Source organism: Macaca fascicularis, chromosome 3, assembly GCF_037993035.2.
Source record: "Macaca fascicularis isolate 582-1 chromosome 3, T2T-MFA8v1.1".
NCBI lineage: Eukaryota > Metazoa > Chordata > Mammalia > Primates > Cercopithecidae > Macaca > Macaca fascicularis.
In genome coordinates, this window is record NC_088377.1 from 59,702,310 (window position 1) to 59,723,981 (window position 21,672).

General features: G+C 48.1%; 1 protein-coding gene across 10 annotated transcripts in view; it reads right to left on the reverse strand.

The window, feature by feature from the left end:
* Positions 1-13,138: 13,138 nt before the first annotated feature.
* Positions 13,139-21,672, reverse strand: part of RABGEF1 (RAB guanine nucleotide exchange factor 1) — an 82,044-nt gene continuing 73,510 nt past the window's right edge. For 9 of the 10 annotated variants that reach the window (XM_074034859.1, XM_074034856.1, XM_045387946.2 and 6 more), the window contains 2 exons: positions 19,512-19,768; positions 13,139-16,011 (listed from right to left, as the gene is read on the reverse strand). In XM_074034859.1, coding sequence (XP_073890960.1) covers positions 15,613-16,011; positions 19,512-19,768 — 656 coding nt within the window. In that variant the 3' untranslated portion in view covers positions 13,139-15,612. The remainder of the gene's footprint in view (positions 16,012-19,511; positions 19,769-21,672) is intronic. The other variant, XM_065541838.2, reaches the window with a different exon arrangement.

Sequence of the window (21,672 nt, forward strand, 5' to 3'; positions counted from 1 at the left end):
ACTGACCTCAAGTGATCCAGCCACCTTAGCCTTCCAAAGTGCTGGGATTACAGGCGTGAGCCACCGCACCAGGCCCCTTTTCTTTTCACCTTTTTTTTTTTTTGACAGCAAGGTGTTAGATGGGGTTTGGCTGCAGTTGGCAGACATGAGGCTCCCCAGGCCTGCCAGACCCAAAGTCACTGAGCTGACCCCTTTCGCAGTCTCAGGAGAGCAGTGTTCAGTTTGTCCAGATGCAGAATGGGAACGTCCCATCAGCTCACGGGTTCTCCAGGCTGGCGTGTTGGTGTCCTGGGCCAGGGGCTGGGGGCAATGTCCCATCGTCCCAGGATGGGAAAGTCTGGCAGTAGCTTCTCCAGGCTCTTTCTGTTTCCTTGAGTGTGTTGTGTTTTTGCCAGTGAGGGCCCAGGGCAGCATCCGTGGATACACCATGTGTGCCCAGCTAGGATAAAAAGTCCCTTTGGAGAAGGTGGTGGCAGTTATTGAGTAAAAATGTGGTGGGTGATTTCAGGAACAGTGGCTCATGCCTATAATCCTGGCACTTTGGGAAGCTGAGGTGGGAGGATTGCTTGAGTCCAGGAGTTCAAGACCAGCCTGGGCAACATAGCAAGACTGTGTCACTACAAATTTTTTTTTTTTTTTTTTAAGCTCTGATGTGGCAGCACATGCCTGTAGTCTCAGCTACTCAGGAGGTTGAAGCAGAAGGATCACTTGAGGCCAGGAGTTCAAGACTAGCATGGGCAACATAACGAGACCCCATCTCTAAAAAAAATTTAAATTAGCTGGGCATGGTGGTGCACACCTGTTACACCTGTAATCTCAGCTATTCAGGAGGCTGAGGTGGGAGGATCACTTAAGCCCAGGAGGGGTTTGAAAGCTCCAGTGAGCTATGATTGCACCATTGCACTCCAGCCTGGGTAGCAGAGCAAGACCCCTCCTCAAAAAAATGAAACAACAAAACAGGGAATGGGAGGATCATATTTCCATTCTGTGTTTGTTAATTCTGTGTTACTGTAATAGCATACATTTACGCTTGGTTTACGGCTGGGCACGATGCCTCATGCCTGTAATCCCAGCACTTCGGGAGGCCAAGGCGGGCACTTGAGGTCAGGAGTTTGAGACCAGCCTGGCCAACATGGTGAGAGCCTGTCTCTACTAAAAATATACAAATTAGCCAGGCGTGGTGGCTCACGCCTGCAATCCCAGCTGTAATCTCCCTGTCGTCAGGAGACTGAGGCACAAGAATCACTAGAACCCAGGAGGCGGAGGTTGCATTGAGCTGAGATCACGCCACTACACTCCAGCCTGGGGAACAGAGTAAGACCCTGTCTCAAAAAAAAAAAAAAAAAAAAAAAACAGAAAAGAAAAAATTATGCTTGGTTTGCTTGAAAGTGGCAAGAAAGAAGAGACTCTTAAGGGTTTATTCCTCCAGGGGAATAGATGGTTCTCAAACTGGGAGACTCACAGTGTCATTTTAGCATACAGTGGCGAGGAGACCCGCTCGGACAGGGAGCTCTTCTGCAGGGCCTGCTCTATGCCAGGAGGGAGGCTGCTGCTCCACGACACACAAAGAGCAGATAGCGAAAAGCTACACAACAGGGCTGGAGAGCAAGAGTTGTGATTTGTGCAGTAGAATCAAAGGCTTCAGCAGACCAGGATGAAATGCAGCCACATACCTGGTGTGTCTGGGCATATTAAAAGGAAGATTGAACTGGGCATAGTGGCTCATGCCTGTAATCCCAGCACTTTGGGAGGCTGAGGTGGGCAGATAATTTGAGATCAGGACTACTAAAAATACAGAAATGAAGGCCAGGTGCGGTGGCTCACACCTGTAATCCCAGCACTTTGAAAGGCCAAGGTAGGCGGATCACCTGAGGTCAGGAGTTCGAAACCAGCCTGACCAATATGGAGAAACCCCATCTCTACTAAAAACTACAAAATTAGGCCAGGCGTGGTGGCTCACGCCTGCAATCCCAGCACTTTGGGAGGCCGAGGTGGGCAGATCACGAGGTCAGGAGATTGAGACCATCCTGGCTAACACGGTGAAATCCCGCCTCTGTTAAAAATACAAAAAGGTAGCTGGGTGTGGTAGTAGGCACCTGTAGTCCCAGCTATTTGGGAAGCTGAGGCAGGAGAATGGCGTGAACCTGGGAGGCGGGGCTTAGAGTGAGCCAAGATTGCGCCACTGCACTCCAGCCTGGGCAATAGAGCGAGACTCCATCTCAAAAATAAAAAACAAACAAACAAAAAAACAAAGTTAGCCGGGTGTGGTGGTGGGTGCCTGTAATCCCAGCTACTCAAGAGGCTGAGGCAGAAGAATTGCTTGAACCCAGGAGGCAGAAGTTGCAGTGAGCCGAGATCGCGCCACTGCACTCCAGCCTGGGCAACAAGAGCAAAACTCCATCTCAAAAAAAAAAAAAAATTAGCCAGGCATAGTGGCATGCACCTGTAATCCCAGCTACTCAAGAGGCGAAGACAGGAGAATCACTTGAACTCGAGAAGCGGAGGTTGCAGTGAGCCGAGATCGCACCCCCGCATTTCAGCCTGGGGGACAGAGTGACACTCTTGTCTCAAAAAATAACAAATAAATAAATAAAAAGGGAAGATTGCATTTCAGGCGGTTTAAGGATAAACTTGTGATAGACGTATAACCCATCAGATGTATGAAAATATAGGGAAATAAAGATTCACAAGAGAATATGTGTAATTATAGCACAGTAATTGGCTCTACTGTATACATGTATAGTACTGTACTGGTTGAAGGAGAGTTTCCTTCAACAGATTCCCAGCATGAGCAATGTGGTGAAACCACATCTCTAGGGGAAAAAAAAAAAAAAAATAGGCTGGGCGCGGTGGCTCAAGCCTGTAATCCCAGCACTTTGGGAGGCCGAGACGGGCGGATCACGAGGTCAGGAGATCGAGACCATCCTGGCTAACACGGTGAAACACCGTCTCTACTAAAAAAATACAAAAAGCTAGCCGGGCGAGGTGGCGGGCGCCTGTAGTCCCAGCTGCTCGGGAGGCTGAGGCAGGAGAATGGCGGGAACCCGGGAGGCGGAGCTTGCAGTGAGCTGAGATCCGGCCACTGCACTCCAGCCTGGGCGACAGAGCGAGACTCTGTCTCAAAAAAAAAAAAAAAAAAAGCTAGGCTTGGTGGCATGCACCTGTAGTCCCAGCTACTCAGGAGGCTGAGGTGGGAGGATCACTTGAGCCAGGAGGTTGAGGCTGCAGTGAGCCATGATCGCACCACTGCACTCCAGTTTGGGTGACAGAGTAAGACCCTGTCTCAAAAAAAAAAAAAAAAAAAAAAAAAAAAAAGTAATTACATTCTGGCTGGGCTCACGCCTGTAATAGGCCCAGACAGGAGGATCGCTTGAGCCCAGGAGTTTGAGACCAGCTTGGGCACTGTATCAAGACCCCATCTCCACAAAAAAATTAAAAAATTCTCACACCTGTAATCCCAGCACTTTGGGAGGACAAAACGGGAGGGTCACTTGAGGCCAGGAGTTCAAGACCAGCCTGGTCAACATAGTGACCCCGTCTCTATTTTATTTTTAAAATTAAAAAAATTAGCCAGGTGCAGTGGTATGTGCCTGTAGTCCCAGATACTTGGGAGGCTGAGGTGGAAGGCGGAAGAATCGCTTAGGCACAGAAGGTCCAGGCTGCTATGTGAAGGTCCAGTGAGCTATGATGGCACCACTGCACTCCAGCCTGGGGACAGAGCAAGACCTCATCCCTTTAAAAATACAAAGAGAGGCCGGGCGTGCTGGCTCACACATGTAATCCCAGCACTTTGGGAGGCCAAGGCAGATGGATCACTTGAGGTCAAGAGTTCAAAACCAGCCTGGCCAACATGGTGAAACCCTATCTCTACTAAAAATACCAAAAATTAGCTGGGGGTGGTGGTGCTCACCTGCAGTCCCAGCTCCTCAGGAGGCTGAGGCTCAAGAATCACTTGAATCTGGGAGGTGGAGCTTGCAGTGAGCTGAGATCACATTACTGCACTCCAGCCTGGGCGACAGAGCAAGACTCCTTCTCAAAATAAATAAATAAATAAATAAATATAAATAAATAAAATACAAAGAGACAAACAAACTAAAAAACCATCCTGGGCGCTTGCCGGGTCCCAGGCTTGCAGCCCAGTGGTAAATGCCACCAAGTCCTGCCCTGGAGTTGCTGATGTCACCCAGACAAAATCACAGTATCATGTCAGGTAGAGATAACTGCTGTGACAGGACGTAACTCAGAGTGAGGGGGAGAGAGGGACAGGAGGAACCTGGATAAGGAGGTGACAATGGAGCAGTGACCCAATGAAGGGAGAGGGCCAGCCAGGTGGTGCATAAAGAGTGTGGGAGCAGGCCAGGCGCAGTGGCTCACGCCTGTAATCCCAGCACGTTGGGAGGCTGAGGCAGGCAGATCATGAGGTCAAGAGTTTGAGACCAGCCTGATCAACATGGTGAAACCCCGTCTCTACTAAAAATACAAAAATTAGCCTGGCGTGGTCGTGTGTGCCTGTAATCCCAGCTATTCAGGAGGCTGAAGCAGGAGAATCGCTTGAACCCAGGAGGTGGAGGTTGCAGTGAGCCGAGATCACGCCATTGCACTCCAGCCTGGGTGACAGAGGGAGACTCTGTCTCAAAAAAAAAAAAAAAAAGACTGTGGGGACAGAGAAAAAGTCATGCAAAGTCCCTAAGGCAAGAACGTGCTTGTGTGTTTGAAGGCTCGCAAGGTGCCCTTGTAGCTGCTGCAGGCTGAGTGAGGGAAGGATGGTGAGATTGAGGCCAAAGAGGTAGCAAGGGACCAGGCACGGTGGTCCACGCCTGTAATCCTACCACTTTGGGAGGCTGAGGTGGGAGGATTGCTTGAGCTCAGGAGTTTGAGAACAGCCTAGGCAGCATAGTGAGACCTTACCTCTATAAAAAAGAAAAACAGGTCAGGAGTAGGGGCTCACGCCTGTAATTCCAGCACTTTGGGAGGTCGAGGAAGGTGGATCACCTGAGGTCCGAAGTCCAAGACCAGCCTGGCCAACACGGTGCAACCCCGTCTCTAAAAATACAAAAATTGGCCAGGCATGGGGGATGAGGGGGGCCTGTAATCTGTAATCCCAGCTACTCAGGAGACTGAGGCAGGAGAATTGCTTGAACCTGAGAGGCAGAGGTTGCAGAGAGCTGAGATTGTGCCACTGCACTCCAGCCTGGGTGACAAGAGCAAAAAAAAAACTCTGTCTCAAAAATAAATAAATAAATAAATAAATAAATAAATAAATAAATTAAAAGAAAAATAAAAAGGTGGGCAGGGGCCAGATCACATGGGTTTGGGGACAGCTTAAAGAGTTTGAGGCCGGGCGCGGTGGCTCAAGCCTGTAATCCCAGCACTTTGGGAGGCCGAGACGGGCGGATCATGAGGTCAGGAGATCGAGACCACCCTGGCTAACACAGTGAAACCCCGTCTCTACTAAAAAATACAAAAAAAGTAGCCGGGTGAGGTGGCGGGCGCCTATAGTCCCAGCTACTCGGGAGGCTGAGGCAGGAGAATGGCGGGAACCCGGGAGGCGGAGCTTGCAGTGAGCTGAGATCCGGCCACTGCACTCCAGCCTGGGCGACAGAGCGAGACTCCGTCTCAAAAAAAAAATAAATAAAAAGGCCGGGCGCAGTGGCTCACGTCTGTAATCCCAGCACTTTGGGAGGCTGAGGCGGGTGGATCACAAGGTCAGGAGATCGAGACCATCCTGGCTAAAACGGTGAAACCCCGTCTCTACTAAAAATACAAAAAATTAGCCGGGCGCGGAGGCGGGCGCCTGTAGTCCCAGCTACTCGGGAGGCTGAGGCAGGAGAATGGCGTCGGCCCGGGAGGCGGAGCTTGCAGTGAGCCGAGATCGTGCCACTGCACTCCAGCCTGGGCGACAGATCGAGACTCCGTCTCAAAAAAAAAAAAAAAAAAAGAGTTTGAATGTTATTTTATTTTTTAAAAGTTCTTAGAGACAGGCTCTCATTCTGGTTTTTGTTTTGGTTTTTGCTTTCAACGCCCACTCCCTCAAAGCATAAACCAGGGGCACCCGGGCAGCTTGAGGTTAGGTGCCCATTCAACAGCAAGTCCTCATGAGTGACATTTTCTATGGTTCTGTGCAGAGACATCGTGTGCTCATGAGCATTGGTTTTTTGTTTTTGTGTTTTTTTTCCCTCGTTTTTGAGAGAGTCTCACTCACTCTGTTGCCCAGGCTGGAGTACAGTGGCGTGATCTCGGCTCACTGCAACATCCGCCTCCCGGGTTCAAGCGATTCCCCTGCCTCAGCCTCCTGAGTAGCTGGGATAACAGGCGCATGTCACTACGCCTGGCTAAATTTTGTATTTTTAGTAGAGACGGGGTTTCACCATGTTGGCCAGGCTGGCCTCAAGTGATCTGTCCACCTTGGCCTCCCAAAGTGCTGGGATTAGAGGCGTGAACCACCATGCCCGGCCTTTTGTGGATTTTTTTGAGACAGAGTCTCGCTCTGTCACCCAGGCTGGAGTACAGTGGTACCATCTCGGCTCACTGCAGCCTTCACCTTCTAGGTTTAAGCAACTCTCCTGCCTCAGCCTCCCAAGTAGCTGGGATTACAGGTGTGAGCCACCATGCCTGGCCATAAGCATTTGTTTTAAGAGACAGGTCTTTCTGTAGACCAAGCTGGAGTGTCACAGTCATAACTCACTGCAGCCTTAAACTCTGGGGCTCAAGCAATCCTGCCTCAGCCTCCTGAGTAGCTGGGACGGCAGGAGCACGCCACCACACCTGGCTAATTTTTACATTTTTTATAGAGAAGGGGAGTCTCGCTATATTGCCCAAGCTGGTCTCAAACTCCTGGGCTCAAAGCGATCCCCTTGCCTCAGCCTCCCAAAGTGCTGGGATTACAGGTTGAGCCACCGCGCCCAGCCATGAGCAGTTTTTAAAGTCACGATGGCTTTCTCCACCTGTCATTTGGAAAGGGAGGCAGGTTAGCACAGTGGCCGACGGGAGAGGCCGTCTGGTGGGTTTGAGGCCAGCTCCTCCTGTTACTCCCCGTGGCCTTGGCAGCCGGCTGTGCTATTTAAGCAGAACCACTGTCACTACTTGGACCTGGACTCAGGGGCTCTGCCCAGCTTCGGCCTCTCTGAGGTTACTGTTGGGAACTCGCTTCCCCTTTCGGAACCTGAGTTCTCCCATAAACAGGAGGGGCCTAAATGCAGTCCGAAGCCTTTTCTAGCTCCCGAGACTGTGGTTCAAGGCAGGGCTATGCTTCCCACTCCCAGCCCTGGCCCCGTGACCTCAGCTCTGTGCCTGGCACTGTACAGAAGCCCACCGCCAGAGTGGGCACCAAATCCTCATCTACTGGGGACCCAGGGGGTGCCCTCCCTGAGAGTTTGGCCCTTGGTCTCACTCCCAGGCAGAGACTCCTCGGTTCAGCTGCTTGATTACCCCTGTGACAGAGAGCTCATTACCTCTCCAAGTCCATTACCTCTCCAGAGAGTTCATTACCTCTGCACTCCATGGCCCACCCTGCCATCCCCCGACAGCCTTGCTCTGGCCAGCATGATTTTCCCAGTGTCCTCTACCCACCACAAACCCCAGCCCCCCAACAGGCTTGCTCTAAGGGGACAAGTTGTGCTGAAGATGGGGCCTTAAGAAGCAGTGCTCATGATAAAGAAGGTTGACTCATGTCCGGGCAAGGCTTTCTGGAGTCTGTGGAGCTAAAGACATTAGTATAATACGGAGCTGGGCTTGGTCACTGGTGCTCCCGACTGCAGTGACACAGCAGTCTCAGATGTGAGCCGTAGATCTCAGACCTTTCCAGAAGCTTGGAGTTCTTGCTATGTAGTGGGCCCCGACTGTTTCTACACTTTATTTATTTATTTATTTATTTATTTAGAGACAGAGTCTTGCTCTGTCACCCAGGTTGGAGTGCAGTGGCGCTATCTCAGTTCACTGCAACCTCCCCCTCCTGGGTTCAAGCGATTTCCCTCCCTCAGCCTCCCGACTTGCTGGGATTATAGGCGCCTGCCACCACACCCAGCTGATTTTTTGTATTTTCAGTAGAGATGGGTTTCACCATGTTGGCCAGGCTGGTCTCAGACTCCTGACCTCAAGTGATCCATCCTCCTCGGCCTCCCAAAATGCTGGGATTACAGGCATGAGCTACTGCACCAGACCTTGTTTCTACACTTTAAACCAGCTCCACGGGAGGCCCTCTGAGGCCGCCTGCTCCAATCCCCGGCAGTGACAATCGTGCAATGTCCTGGGAGCAGGAGTGAGATATCAGACAGTTGTGTTCAGGACTGGGCGGGTCTCATTCCCAGCTGGACCCTTCAAGCCCAGCGCAGCCCCCCAGATTCCACACATGGGGCGACAGGGACTCCAGGCCTGAACTGTGCGGACCCAGGAGGGTCCATTACAGGGATATACAGACGGAGGCCCAGAGGGGAGTGCTGGGCAGTCCCACAGATGCTTGGAGGGACCTCTGTGATGGCCCCCACTTGTGTTTTCCAGGCCTGAGCTGCTCAAAGAGCCCATCGTGGAGAGTCAAGGTACCCAGCGCAGGGTTGTGGGCCGTGGTGTGGGCGGGCAAGGGAGGGCCCCAGGGGCCTCTGCCACCAGCCCCTCCTCCTGCTGCCTCTGTCCTGCTCCCATCCTGGCCCTGGCATTCTCCCCACACCCCCGCACTGGGTTTCCCCTAACGATGCCATCTTGGGTCCCAGGAACTGCCTCCTCACTTGGCTTCTCTCCCCCTGCCCTGCCCCCAGAGAGGGACTCCGGGGACCCTCTGGTGGACGAGAACCTGAAGAGACAGGGCTTTCAAGGTAAGGTTGAGCTCAGGGGGAGGTCTGTTGTCCCAGCACCATGACCTTGACCTGGTTTGGGTTTGGAGGGCCAGGCTGGAAGTGGGGAGGAGCTGGCCCCCAACCTCAGGGCCTAAGGAACCAGGCAAGCCAGGTTGGCAGCCCAGGCCCGGCTGTACCCTGCCAGCTCTGTGTTAGAGACTCCAGGGGAGAGGGGGTGCCTACAGGTGGATGGTGGGGGGAACTGGGTGGTGGGAGAGTACAGGGCCCAGGAGCCTGTCTGCTCCCCGCCGCCGGCCGTCCCCACTGAGGTAGCTGACACGCCCACTCCTTATTCAGCAATCAGCTGTGGTCTTAGTGCTTTGAAATCAGAATAGGAGGCAGGCGCAGCACCTCACGCCTGTAATTCCAGCACTTGGGGAGGTCAAGGAGGGAGGATGGTTTGAGGCCAAGAGTTCAAGACCAGCCTGGGCAACATAGAACCCGTCTCTATACCTATTTTTTAAATTATTATACTTTAAGTGTAATAATTAGGGTACATGTGCACAACATGCAGGTTCTAGGGTACATGTGCACAATGTGCAGGTTTGTTACATATGTATACATGTTCCATGTTGGTGTGCTGCACCCATTAACTCGTCATTTACATTAGGTATATCTCCTAATGCTATCCCTCCCCCTCTATGTCTATTTTTAAGAAAAGAAATCAGAGGCCGAGTGCAGTGGCTCACGCCTGTAATCCTAGCACTTTGGGAGGCCAAGGCAGATGGATCACTTAAAGCCAGGAGTTCAAGACCAGCCTGGCCAACATGGCAAAAACCCGTGTCTACCAAAAAAATACAATAATTAGTCGGGCGAGGTGGCACGCACCTGTGATCCCGGCTACTTGGGAGGCTGAGGTGGGTGAATTGCTTGAACCTGTGAGGCGGAGGTTGCATTGAGCTGAGATCGTGCCACTGCACTCCAGCCTGGGCGACACAGCAAGACACTGTCTCAAAAAACAAAAAAAAGAGAGCGAGATGGTGGTCTGGGATCCGTCTGGCACATGCTAGCACTTTTTTGTTTGTTTGTTGAGAAGGAGTTTTATTCTTGTTGTCCATGCTGGAATACAATGGCATGATCTCAGCCTACTGCAACCTCCGCCTCCCGGGTTCAAGCGATTCTCCTGCCTCAGCCTTCTGAGTAGCTAGGACTACAGGCTCCCACCACCACACCTGGCTAATTTTTGTACTTTTAGTAAAGACAGGGTTTTGTCATGTTGGCCAGGCTAGTCTGGAACTCCTGACCTCAGGTGATCTGCCCGCCTCAGCCTCCCAAAGTGCTAGGATTACAGGCATGAGGTACTGTGCCCGGCCTTTTGTTGCGTTTTTTTTTTTTTTTTTGGCAGAGTCTCACTTTGTCTCCCAGACTGGAGTGCAGTGGCACGATCTCGATTCATTGCAACCTCCGCCTCCTGGGTTCAAGTGATTCTCCTGCCTTAGCCTCCTGAGTAGCTGGGATTACAGGCGCCCAACACCACGCCCAGCTAATTTTTGTATTTTTAGTAGAGATGAGGTTCGGCTATGTTGGCTAGGCTGGACATGAACTCCTGACCTCAGGTGATCCGCCTACCTTGGCCTCCCAAGGTGGTGGGATTACAGGTGGGAGCCACTGCCCTCAGATGGTGAGTGATTTTTTTATTGTATCTTGAAAGTTTGGGGTGTTATATTAGGAGGCTCTCAATCTGATTTAAATATTCTTTAGCCAACATCACACTGGTGGGAAAAGGGAGTTGCGACCTCATTACCACGGGTGGAGGTAGAAATCCAGGCTCCCCTCTCAGCCCCGACCAATACCACAGAGAGGGTGGAGAGGACAGCAACAAACACTTCATTCTTACCAGGCAGGGCTGGAAGTTCAGTCTCCACACAACGTCTACTGACACTGTGGAGAAAGGGAAGTGCCCTACATTTCCAAGAGCAGGAAAGGAGGAATTTCAGGTTCCCCATTCAACCTTTTTTAACACACAGAGGAACCTGGGGGGAAAAAACTAAGTACAAATTTCTTTTTTTGGCAGAGCGGGGCATGGAGGCTCATGCCTGTAATCCCAGCACATTAGGAAGCCAAGGTGGGAGGATTGCTTGAGCCCAAGACTTTAAGACCAGCCCGGACCGCCAGGCGTGGTGGCTCACACCTTGTAATCCCAGCACTTCAGGAGGCCGAGGCAGGTGGATCACGAGTTCAGGAGATCAAGACCATCCTGGCTAACATGGTGAAACCCCATCTCTACTAAAAATACAAAAAATTAACTGGGCGTGGTGACACACACCTGTAGTCCCAGCTCCTTGGGAGGCTGAGGCAGGAAAATCACTTGAACCCAGGAGGCGAAGGTTGCAGTGAGCTGAGATTGGGCCACTGCACTATAGCCTGGGTGACAGAGTGAGACTCCATCTCAAAAAAAAACCCAAAAACCAAACAAACAAAAAAACCCAGCCAGGACAACATAGTGAGAGTCTGTCTCTATAAAAAATTTAAAAATTAGCTGGGTGCAGTGGCGTACATGTGTAGTCTCAGCTACTCAGGTGGCTGAGATGGGAGGCTAGCTTGAGCCTAGGAGGTCCAGGCTGCTGCGAGTTATGTTCGCACCACTGCACTCCACAGCCTGGGTGACAGAGCCAGACCCTATTCCCTCCCCACAAAAAAAAAAAACCCAAAACCAAAAAAGAATTTCACGATGGCAGCTACAAAGCCCTAAAGTTCAAGCATGGGACCCTGTGCAGACACACCTTTGTGCTTCTCAATTTTGTTTTTCATATTGATCCTGAAAGCTCTTGTTCTCCATAGGTGATTTATATGTTTCTATTGCAAATTGATTTTTTCTCCATAATGTTTGCTAAGTGGTTAGTAATGGTATATAGGAAAGTCATTTTGTACAGTTAGCTTTTTTTTTTTTTTTTTTTTTTGGAGACGGAGTCTCACGCTGTTGCCCAGGCTGGAGTGCAGTGGCGCGATCTCGGCTCACTGCAAGGTCCGCCTCCCGGGTTCCCGCCATTCTCCTGCCTCAGCCTCCTGAGTAGCTGGGACTACAGGCGCCCGCCACCGCGCCCGGCTAATTTTTTGTATTTTTAGTAGAGACGGGGTTTCACTGTGGTCTCGATCTCCTGACCTTGTGATCCGCCCGCCTCGGCCTCCCAAAGTGCTGGGATTACAGGCTTGAGCCACCGCGCCCGGCCTAGCTTTTATGGCTATTTTTGAATTTCATCTCTCACTAATATAGAGATGAAATTCTATAGTTTCAATATAAATTCTCTTGGGTTTTTTTTTTTTTTTTTTTTTTTTGAGACTGAGTCTGGCTCTGTCGCCCAGGCTGGAGTGCAGCGGCCGAATCTCAGCTCACTGCAAGCTCCGCCTCCCGGGTTCCCGCCATTCTCCTGCCTCAGCCTCCCGAGTAGCTGGGACTACAGGCGCCCCCCACCTCGCCCGGCTAGTTTTTTTGTATTTTTTTAGTAGAGACGGGGTTTCACCGTGTTAGCCAGGATGGTCTCGATCTCCTGACCTCGTGATCCACCCGTCTCGGCCTCCCAAAGTGCTGGGATTACAGGCTTGAGCCACCGCGCCCGGCCCTTTTTTTTTTTTTTTTTTTTAATTTTTTCGAGACAGGATCTCAGGCTGGCATGCAGTGGTGAGATCACAGCTCACTGCCACCTCAAATTCCTGGGCTTAGGTGATCTTCCCACCTTAGCCTCCGCAATAGCTGGGACTACAGGTACACACTACCACACCCAGCTAGTAGTTTTTGTAGAGAGGGGGGTCTCTACAAAATGTTGCTGACATTGCTCTCAAACTACTGGCCTCAAGCAGTCCTCCTGCCTTGCCTCCAAAAGCGATTACAGCCGTGAGCCACCACACCCAGCCTTCTCTTGAGTTTTCTACATAAAATAACCATCTACAAATAATAGCTATCATTTTTTCTAAGTTCGGACAACAACCCCATGAAGCAGTAATATTATTAACCCCATTTCACAGCTGATGGATCTCAAACAAGAGATTTGTTTAGGGCCAATGAGCTAATAACTAGCGGAATAAAATTCAAAACCAAATCCAAGTCTTCCAGCTCCAGAGTTCATGTCCTCACCACCAGACAATAACAGCTCTATACTGATTATGTTAACTCCTTTTTCCTCTACTTTTATGTCTGTTTGAAGACTGCCAGAACAAGGTTGATTATGGTGACAGCAAATATTCTTGTCTTCTTAATTTTAACTGGCAAATGTCTTTCATGTTTCATTTTTAGGTATAGCTTAACCAGAAAACCTCTGTAGCATAAGAATATTAATAATAATGTATATTTTCCTAAGAAAGAACCAAATCAATTTTTGAAAGAGGGATGGATTATGAAACTTTATTGATAACAACTTCAGTTCCAAAGGTGTATTCCATTCACATTTACCCTACATAAAATACCAACACCTTCTTGTTGCAAAAACAGAAACTCCGGCCATTGTATTGATGCTGACTTAAGAAAAATAGAAACCTCTATATAAGGCAAGAGTCCATACCAGAAGAATTTAACCAATATGAGATACTTCCAAAAAAAATCAATTCAATGACCTACTTTATGGTATGTAAGAGACCCAAAAAAGTCAGCTTTTGAGGGAAGTTGATATGCAGTTTATTGAACAAACAGAGTGTACAGTAACTAAAAGAACTGTGTATTTCCAGGGGGAATTAAGACCGCATATCTGGATTCGCACCTAAAAGCACATAGAAAATTAAACCAAAGAAAGGGAAGTTTTTTACTGAAATCACTTGGGCCCAGGTTATTCTATACGAAGATTCTCACTGGCATTTGATAGTAACTCATCACCTTCTGTGCGAGCTTGGGAACCAGCTGAGTGAACTGCTTCCTGTCTTCAGTGCATGATGACACAGATGTGTCAAGCTTGATAGACCTTACATGTAAATTTTTTTTTTTTTTTTGAGACAGATGATACGGAGCCTTGCTCTGTCGCCCAGGCTGGAGTGCAGCGGCGCGATCTCAGCTCACTGCAAGCTCCGCCTCCCGGGTTTACGCCATTCTCCTACCTCAGCCTCCTGAGTAGCTGGGACTACAGGGGCCTGCCACCTCGCCCGGCTAGTTTTTTGTATTTTTAGTAGAGATGGGGTTTCACCATGTTAGCCAGGATGGTCTTGATCTCCTGACCTCGTGATCCGCCCATCTTGGCCTCCCAAAGTGCTGGGATTACAGGCTTGAGCCACCATGCCCGGCCCTTACATGTAAATTTAAGAATAAGAAGTTTTATACCCACCCTGGTTTTATTCCAAAATTACTGCTCTGCAATTTTGGGCTCCATCCTTAGGAAGATACTGGAAAAGCAAGGGAACCTTTCTCAGCTGCCTGTGTGAAGTGATGCTGTTAGAGAACGGTGCCCTGGGGCCTCATGCACTATTTCACAAGTATAGCTGCATAATCTATGGAAGTCACTGAATGGAAGAATCATCATTAATGGTATATTTAGGTTATGGAAGGTTCTTCTGAGATAAGAAAAGGTTCTACAATGCAAGTAGCTGTTGAGCCTCCTAAATATTTTATTCATTTAGTTAACATCACACTGTGCATTGAGTGCAAGATTCTTTGGTTACACCATATTAACCACCAGGAGCATAACTCCTGGTTTGTAAAAGAGATCAGTGGTTCTTAATGGAGGGTGATATGGCCCCAGGAGACATCTGACTATGTCTGGAGAGACCTGTTCACAGCTCTGGGGGGTGCTACTGGCATCTAGTGGGTATGGATGGCAGGAATGTTGCTGAATATTCCCCCAGGCACGGGGTGGCCCCACGGCAAACACCTCTCAGGCCACTAATGTGAACAGTCCCGAGGCTGAAATGTGCTGAAAGAGGTTCAGAAAATGTGTCTGGACTGTTGGAGAGTCAAATGTACATTATGGAGGCTGCAAGGCGCCCCCTGCATCTCACAGCTGAGGGACCCTGTCACCTCTCACCATGGGAGGCCAGTTCATTCCCGCCTTCCATTCCAGGCCCAGTGCCTGCTCCTTCTCACTGAAGAACCCAACAGAGATTTGCTGAATGAATGAGGGAAAAATAAGCTAGAAGCATGGTTTAAAGTCTTCCATTGACTACATTAAACAGCAATTTTATGTGGCCTAAAATTTATTCTGAACCTTAGTGGTGTCATAGTCTCTGACTATAAAGAACCTCAAAGTTAGGGCTAATACGTTCTTAAAGATGGAGTGCACATCTTAAGGGGAGTTTGTCTAAACACTTCTCGAGTCATTTTAGTAGGACAAACCAAATAAAATGGTGCTAAAGGCAAACATTCAATATACTTCATTTTAAACTAAAAAATTAACATATAAAATGCCATGCATAGCAGACACCATTCTTTTTTTTACATATTTACAATTTTACATATTTACTTATCAATATAATTTCTATCTTTACAATTATAAAATTATTTCGAACTGTGGACATACACTTTGTAGCATTCATTTGTTTTGTCCTTTAAAAGGCAATTATTTACCAAACCACAGTGGATGCCAGAGGAAGCACATAGGAGAATCATGGAGGGAAAAAAGATTGAGACAAAATTTGCACACAAGCCTTAAATGAATCTGTATCAGTAACTCAAATAAATAGTATTTTATTATTAACTAAGCTTCCCCTGCTAGGAAAAACAAAACAAAACAATCCCCATATACTGTACCTTTAAAAATGCTCTGACATTTATAAGCAATTTAGTTACATTCTAGATCCCAATCAGTTCAGTGTAGTAAGGGCTACCTGTAATTTAGGCTCAAATAAATACTCTCCATGTAAACTGTGATCATCCTGCATAAACTTGAGGTTGCAGTGGTGGAGGAAGTTTATCATTTTCAATGTTTTCAGAGTCAATAGCTGCTAACGGTTGATTTGGAGGCTTAATTTCCAGCGGGTATTTCTCAACAATGTCTTGAACTTCTCTTGTAATTCCATCTGTCCAATCTATGAGGTCTTTTTCCAGTTTCTTGGCTTCATTCATGATCCTTTCTTGTCGTTCATTCAACTGAGACAGGAGATCCAAGTTCTTATACATTTGCTTGACGCCTAAGCAAGCATCAGGAGACCAACTCTCAGCTTCTTGCTTCCTGGGAGAGGTCTGGCCAGACATGTAGCGATCAAAATCCTCCTGACTTAAATTCAAAGACTGGGCGTCTAACTTCTCAATGAAAGCCACGGCACAGCACTACAGGAAGAGGACGTTAATACAGTCATATTAGGAAAGCTACGCATACTCCAATCGATTTGTAAAAATCTTTTGATCACAGAGAATTTAAAATAGAAGCAAAAGTAAACAAAACAAACTCATGAACTTCCGTGTAACTCAGCCTGGAAAATTACCTACTCCTATCCCCGGTCATGCTTCCTGTACACTCCCAGGAGCTCTGGGGCCAATGTCTGGGTGCAGCCTCCCCAGGTACACCATGAAGCCATTCTGTCTGAGTCTTCCCAGACCTGCTATCCCCACCCAGGATACAGTGGGTGTAGGTCCTCAAGACACTGATGTGGCACACGGACCTCTGATCCTCAAATAAATATTTTAACACCAAGTGGTTAAAAGAACAGCTCCAGGCCGAGCCCGGTGGCTCAAGCCTGTAATCTCAACACTTTGGGAGGCTGGGACGGGTGGATCATGAGGTGAGGAGTTTGAGACCAGCCTGGCCAATATGGTGAAACCCCGTCTTTACTAAAAATACAAAAATTAGCTGGGTGCAGTTATGGTGCCTGTCATCCCAGCTACCTGGGAGGCTGAGGCAGGAGAATCGCTTGAACCTGGGAGGCGGAGGTTGCAGTGAGCCGAAATCATGCCACTGCACTCCAGCCTGGATGACAGAGCAAGACTCTGTCTCAGGAGGAAAAAAAAATAAAAAAAAGAACAGCTCTGAAGCGACAGTACCTGAGTTGACTGTCACCTCTTTCACTTAACAACAACAGTGAGTGACCCTGGGAAAGTTACTTAAGCTCTCTGAGGTTTCTGTACCTGTAAATGGGGGGAAATACCATCCAGATTTATTGTGAGAATTAACAACATAGCACATGTCACAGGCTTCTAAGAGGCCTGCAGTGAGCAATGAATACATGGTAGCAATTACTAGTACAGAAATACCACTGCAAATGCCCAATTCAACAGACATCTGAGCTGGGTGTGTTGGCTCATGCTTATAATCCCAGCACTTTGGGAGGCCTGAGACCCGGAGTTCGAGACCAGCCTGGGAAACAGTTGGGGTGGAACCTCACTTCTAGAGAAAAGGAATAAAGAAAAAGAAAAATGTGATTCATCCGAGGAGAACGGAAGCGCACGCCCATCTGGCTCATGGTGTGTGTGGAGCTGCTGTGGCCCCTGTGACTGGAGAGAGGAGGTGATTCTAACTCCTCACTTAGGTGAATGGAGACATGGCATGGCCACTAACAGAAATAAAGAATACTGGAAAAGAAACAAACATCTGAAGGGGACGTAGCTCTGAACAAATTATATTTGAGGTGCGATACAAGTGTGAGGTCAAGACAGGTGACACAGAGCTGTGGGTCATCACTGCACAGGTGAGTGACAGCTCTTTGACAGAGGAGATGGTGCAGGAAGAGATGCAGAGACGATGGAGTCCCAGGGAATGACACAATTCAAGGTGGAAGTAGAAGACACAGACTTTACAAAGAGACAAGGAAGTAGTGGGATTGTGGAAGCCAAGGAACAAGTTGCAGAACCAAGGACTCATGGAGAGTGCTACGAGAAGCGAAGGAAGATGAAGTCTGCGAGTGCCCGCGGGGTTTGTCAGCTGGAAACTTTTTACTTTTGCCAGAGCAGTTTCATTGGAGCAGTGGGTGCAGGGGACGAGACAGACTCTGAGTCAGGCCAGAAGAAGATGAAGAGGGAAGGCACAAAAGTACTTAAGGCTGCAGGCCAAAGGCCCTAGAAGCTGCTGAGTGTGTGCAAGCCAGCCACCTCTACTGTCAGTGACCGTGGCTACACTTGAATGTGTCCTGGTCCTCCTTCACTTCTCTCACTACCTGCCATGTCCACACTTCTCAGGGACTTCCAGGTTGTCTGACCTACTCTGGATAAAGAGCTGAATCCAAAAGGCTCTTCCCTCGCAGGCAAGTGTATGTTTCATTTATATTAAGAAATATGAGGCCAGGTGCGGTGGCTCATGCCTGTAATCCCAGCACTTTGGGAGACTGAGGTGGGTGGACTGCGTGAGGCCAGGAGTTCGAGACCAGCCTGGCTAACAAGGTGAAACCCCGTCTTTACTAAAAATACAAACATTAGCCGGGCATGGTGACACACGTCTGTAATCCCAGCTACTTGGGAGGCTGGGGCATGAGAATCGCTTGAACCCAGGAGATGGAGGTTGCAGTGAGCTGAGATCACACCACTGTATTCCAGCCTGGGTGACACAGCGAGACTCCATCTCAAAAAATAAAAATTAAAAAGAAAAAAGATATATGAGTACTTCTAATCTCATTCTATATGGGCCACTTAAACTTTAATACTATGGATTAAACCACCATGTGCCTGGGAGGATGGAAAACAGTGTGAATAAAGGTGAAAGCATCTGATCAAGAGCATTCCCAAGTCCCTCCACCTGCAAATCACTCCCGAGATGCTGGTGACTAGAGTAACACGTAGCTGAACACAATGGTGGAGGGTGATGAGTGATGGGGCAGGTCCAGGTATGAAGGAACCTGAGGCTTATACAATTTTTGGAATCTACTTACAGGAAAAGGAAAAAAAGTGACAAATACAAAAGTAGGTATAAATGTGAATATATACTTAGAATATAGAAATAAATCATGACATATTTTTAGAGTCTCAGAGATTCAAGTACCTGTCTTAAGACATTTTTTGGCAATTTATCAGAAATGCCCCCTATGCATCCTGGCTTCCCCTCCCCACCTCTTAGTTCCCAGGCTCTCAACACAAAAAACCAAGTCCATAAGCTGCCCCAAGGCTCCAAATTCATTAGCTTCATAGTACATTCCCTTGAAAGCAAATAAGCAGAGTTTAGTAGGAAGAAAAAGGAAGAATTCAGGTCAGGAGTGGCGGCTCATGCCTGCAGTTCCAACTCTTAGGGAGGTCGAGGTGCGAGGATTGCTTGAGTCCAGCAGTATGAGACCAGCCTGGGCAACATAGCGAGACCCCATCTCTTTAAAAAAAAAAAAAAAAAGAACGAAAAAATTGGCCCAGTGTAATGGTGCATGCCTGTGGTATCAGCTACACAGCAGGCTGAGGTGAGAGGACTTCTTGAGCCCGGGAGGTCAAGGCTGCAGTGAGCTACGATTGTACCACAGCACTCCAGTCTTGGTGACAGAGTGAGACTCTGTAGTAGAATGAATGAATGAATGAATGAGGGAAATATTCAGCCTTATTAATTTAAATATAATTTGCCTTTTTCATGGTTGAAAAGGCCCAGCCAAGTGAAGGACTCTTCTACCCAGGACCGTGGGGAGTGATGCCCAACACATGTCATCTGTTTCCGTAGGACAAACACAAGCTCTGATCAAGTGCTGGGAGGCAGAGTGTCTGTATGGCCTGGTCCTTGTGCTCCCTGATGCAAAGTGAGCTTCCTCAGCCATGCTGCCTTCTCAAACAGGAGCATTCACCTGTCATGGGCCTGAGTCACCTGTCACATCCCCAAAACCACCACCTTCCTAGTCCTTCTCTACAACACCAAGAACTCACTTACTCACCAGATTGGTGAAATAGTAGCCATCCTCTCCAGTCATCAGTCGGCTTGGATTGCAGAAGCGCGTGATATACTGGATATTAGACTGAAGGCGTGGGGGGTTGCCCTTCAAAACGATGTAGATGAGGGTGGGGAGGAAGTCATCCGCTGACGCCGGCTCGTTCTTGGTGATCTTGATGGCATTGAAGATGTGCTTGCTGCACTTGGTGATGCAGGCCAACTTGTCTCGAGGCACACGCTTGGAATCCATTTCAATGATATCTACAAAGCAGAAAAGACAGTATTTCCCATGAGAAAAGAATCACAAAAAAGAAGCAATAGGAAAATCATGTTTTATCTCTAAAGTTATGAAGGAATCCTCACTAACCCCCTTTCCAGCAGTTAACTTAGTGTATACATGACTTACTAAATATGATCTCACACTCACATAAAACAGAACCAAGAGCCAGGTACTACACAGTGTGCCCTACAAGCACATTTCTCTAATCCTCAGATTATGCAATGGATACTCTTATTAATATTATCCATTTTAGTGATGAGGGGGCTGAGATTCAGAGAGGTTAAATGATTTGCCCAAGATCATACAGACAGTAGGGAGCAGGGTGGGAATTTGAAACCATGTCTACCTGACTGTAAAGCCCACACTCCTTTTTTTTTTTTTTTTTTTGAGAGGGAGTTTCACTCTTTGTTGCCCAGGCTGGAGTGCAGTGGCCTGATCTCTGCTCACTGCAACCTCTGCCTCCTGGGTACAAGCGATTCTCCCGCCTCAGCCTTTAAAGTAGCTGAGATTACAGACACCCACCATCATGCCCAGCTACTTTTTGTATTTTTAGTAGAGACGGGGTTTCGCCATGTTGGCCAGGCTGGTCTCAAACTCTTGACCTTAGGTGATCCGCCCACCTTGGCCTCCCAGAGTGCTGGGATTACAGGTGTGAGCCACCATGCCTGGCCAAGCCCACACTTCTAATCACAATGTAAGCTGCCTCTGAGCTCCATGGAGAAGGAAGAAGTTGTCTGATGAAGAATCTTTTTACTGCTTCTGTGCCTCTGTTACATTTTAGAATGTTTTCGACAGTCCCAGTTTGCATACTGCTATTTAGAAATGTGGTTACTACACAAAGCATCTTTGTATTGGATGTGAGAATACAAAAATTAGCCGGGTGTGGTGGTGTGTGCCTATAGTCCCAACTACTCGAAAGGCTGAGGCAGAAAGATGGCTTGAGCCCGAGAGGTTGAAGCTGCAGTGATCACACCACAGCACTCCAGCCTGGGCAAGAGAGCAAAATCCTGTTTTTCTTTTTTTTTTTTAAAAAAAAACAGCTACTGGAATCCAACACACTTAGGTCTACAGTGACCAACTCTCCAGCATGTGGATCTCCCCTAGCTACAGAAATCACGACATTCACACCTGCTGATTGGCAGAGGGGATCAAGCAAGGGAATACATTTAATCTCAAAATAACATTTTACCTCTCCCAGGGAAAAATTTCACTACCCACGACTACCACTAAGTCCAAGCAGTGGGCTCTCATGAACGCCCACTCTTTTCCAACGAGCCTGGGGGACAGCGAAGGGTGCTGAAACACACGCATGCCTCTGGGGGTGCACATCTGCCGGCAACTTGGAACATCATAAAATAGCCAAGGCAGCTTAATTTTACACCAAATTCTTGCCACTAGCAGGAATAAAAGTTTCAGACTCGGGCCAGGCAGTGGGGTCTACCAAAGGGTTCTTTCTGTTCTTAGATCATCCCTGAGGTCGCCTCCTAGGCCCATCTGCTATGAAAGACAACGTGTAGGGGACAGACAACATGTAGGGGACAGATGTGCTAGGTAGTGCACAGGCCTTATTTTAACTTATGAGTGCTTTTACTCCCTTATGAGGCTACTGTGTGAATTACATAATTTTTGCTTATTTTATTGTTTGCTTCCTTTAATCCTTTAATTCTGGGTTATAATTATTGTTATACTGATCTATTTATTTTTCTTTTTATATGGAACTTATTATACATAAGAATTGGGTAAGATTGGGTAAGATTTTTTAAAGCCATTTTTACTACCTTGATTTATCTTTAGCTTTCTACCTTTTATTGATTTTTTCTTTCTCTTTTAAAGTTTAAACCACTTTCTTGTTAATCTTTATTTATCAGTGTTCTTTCATCTGGCA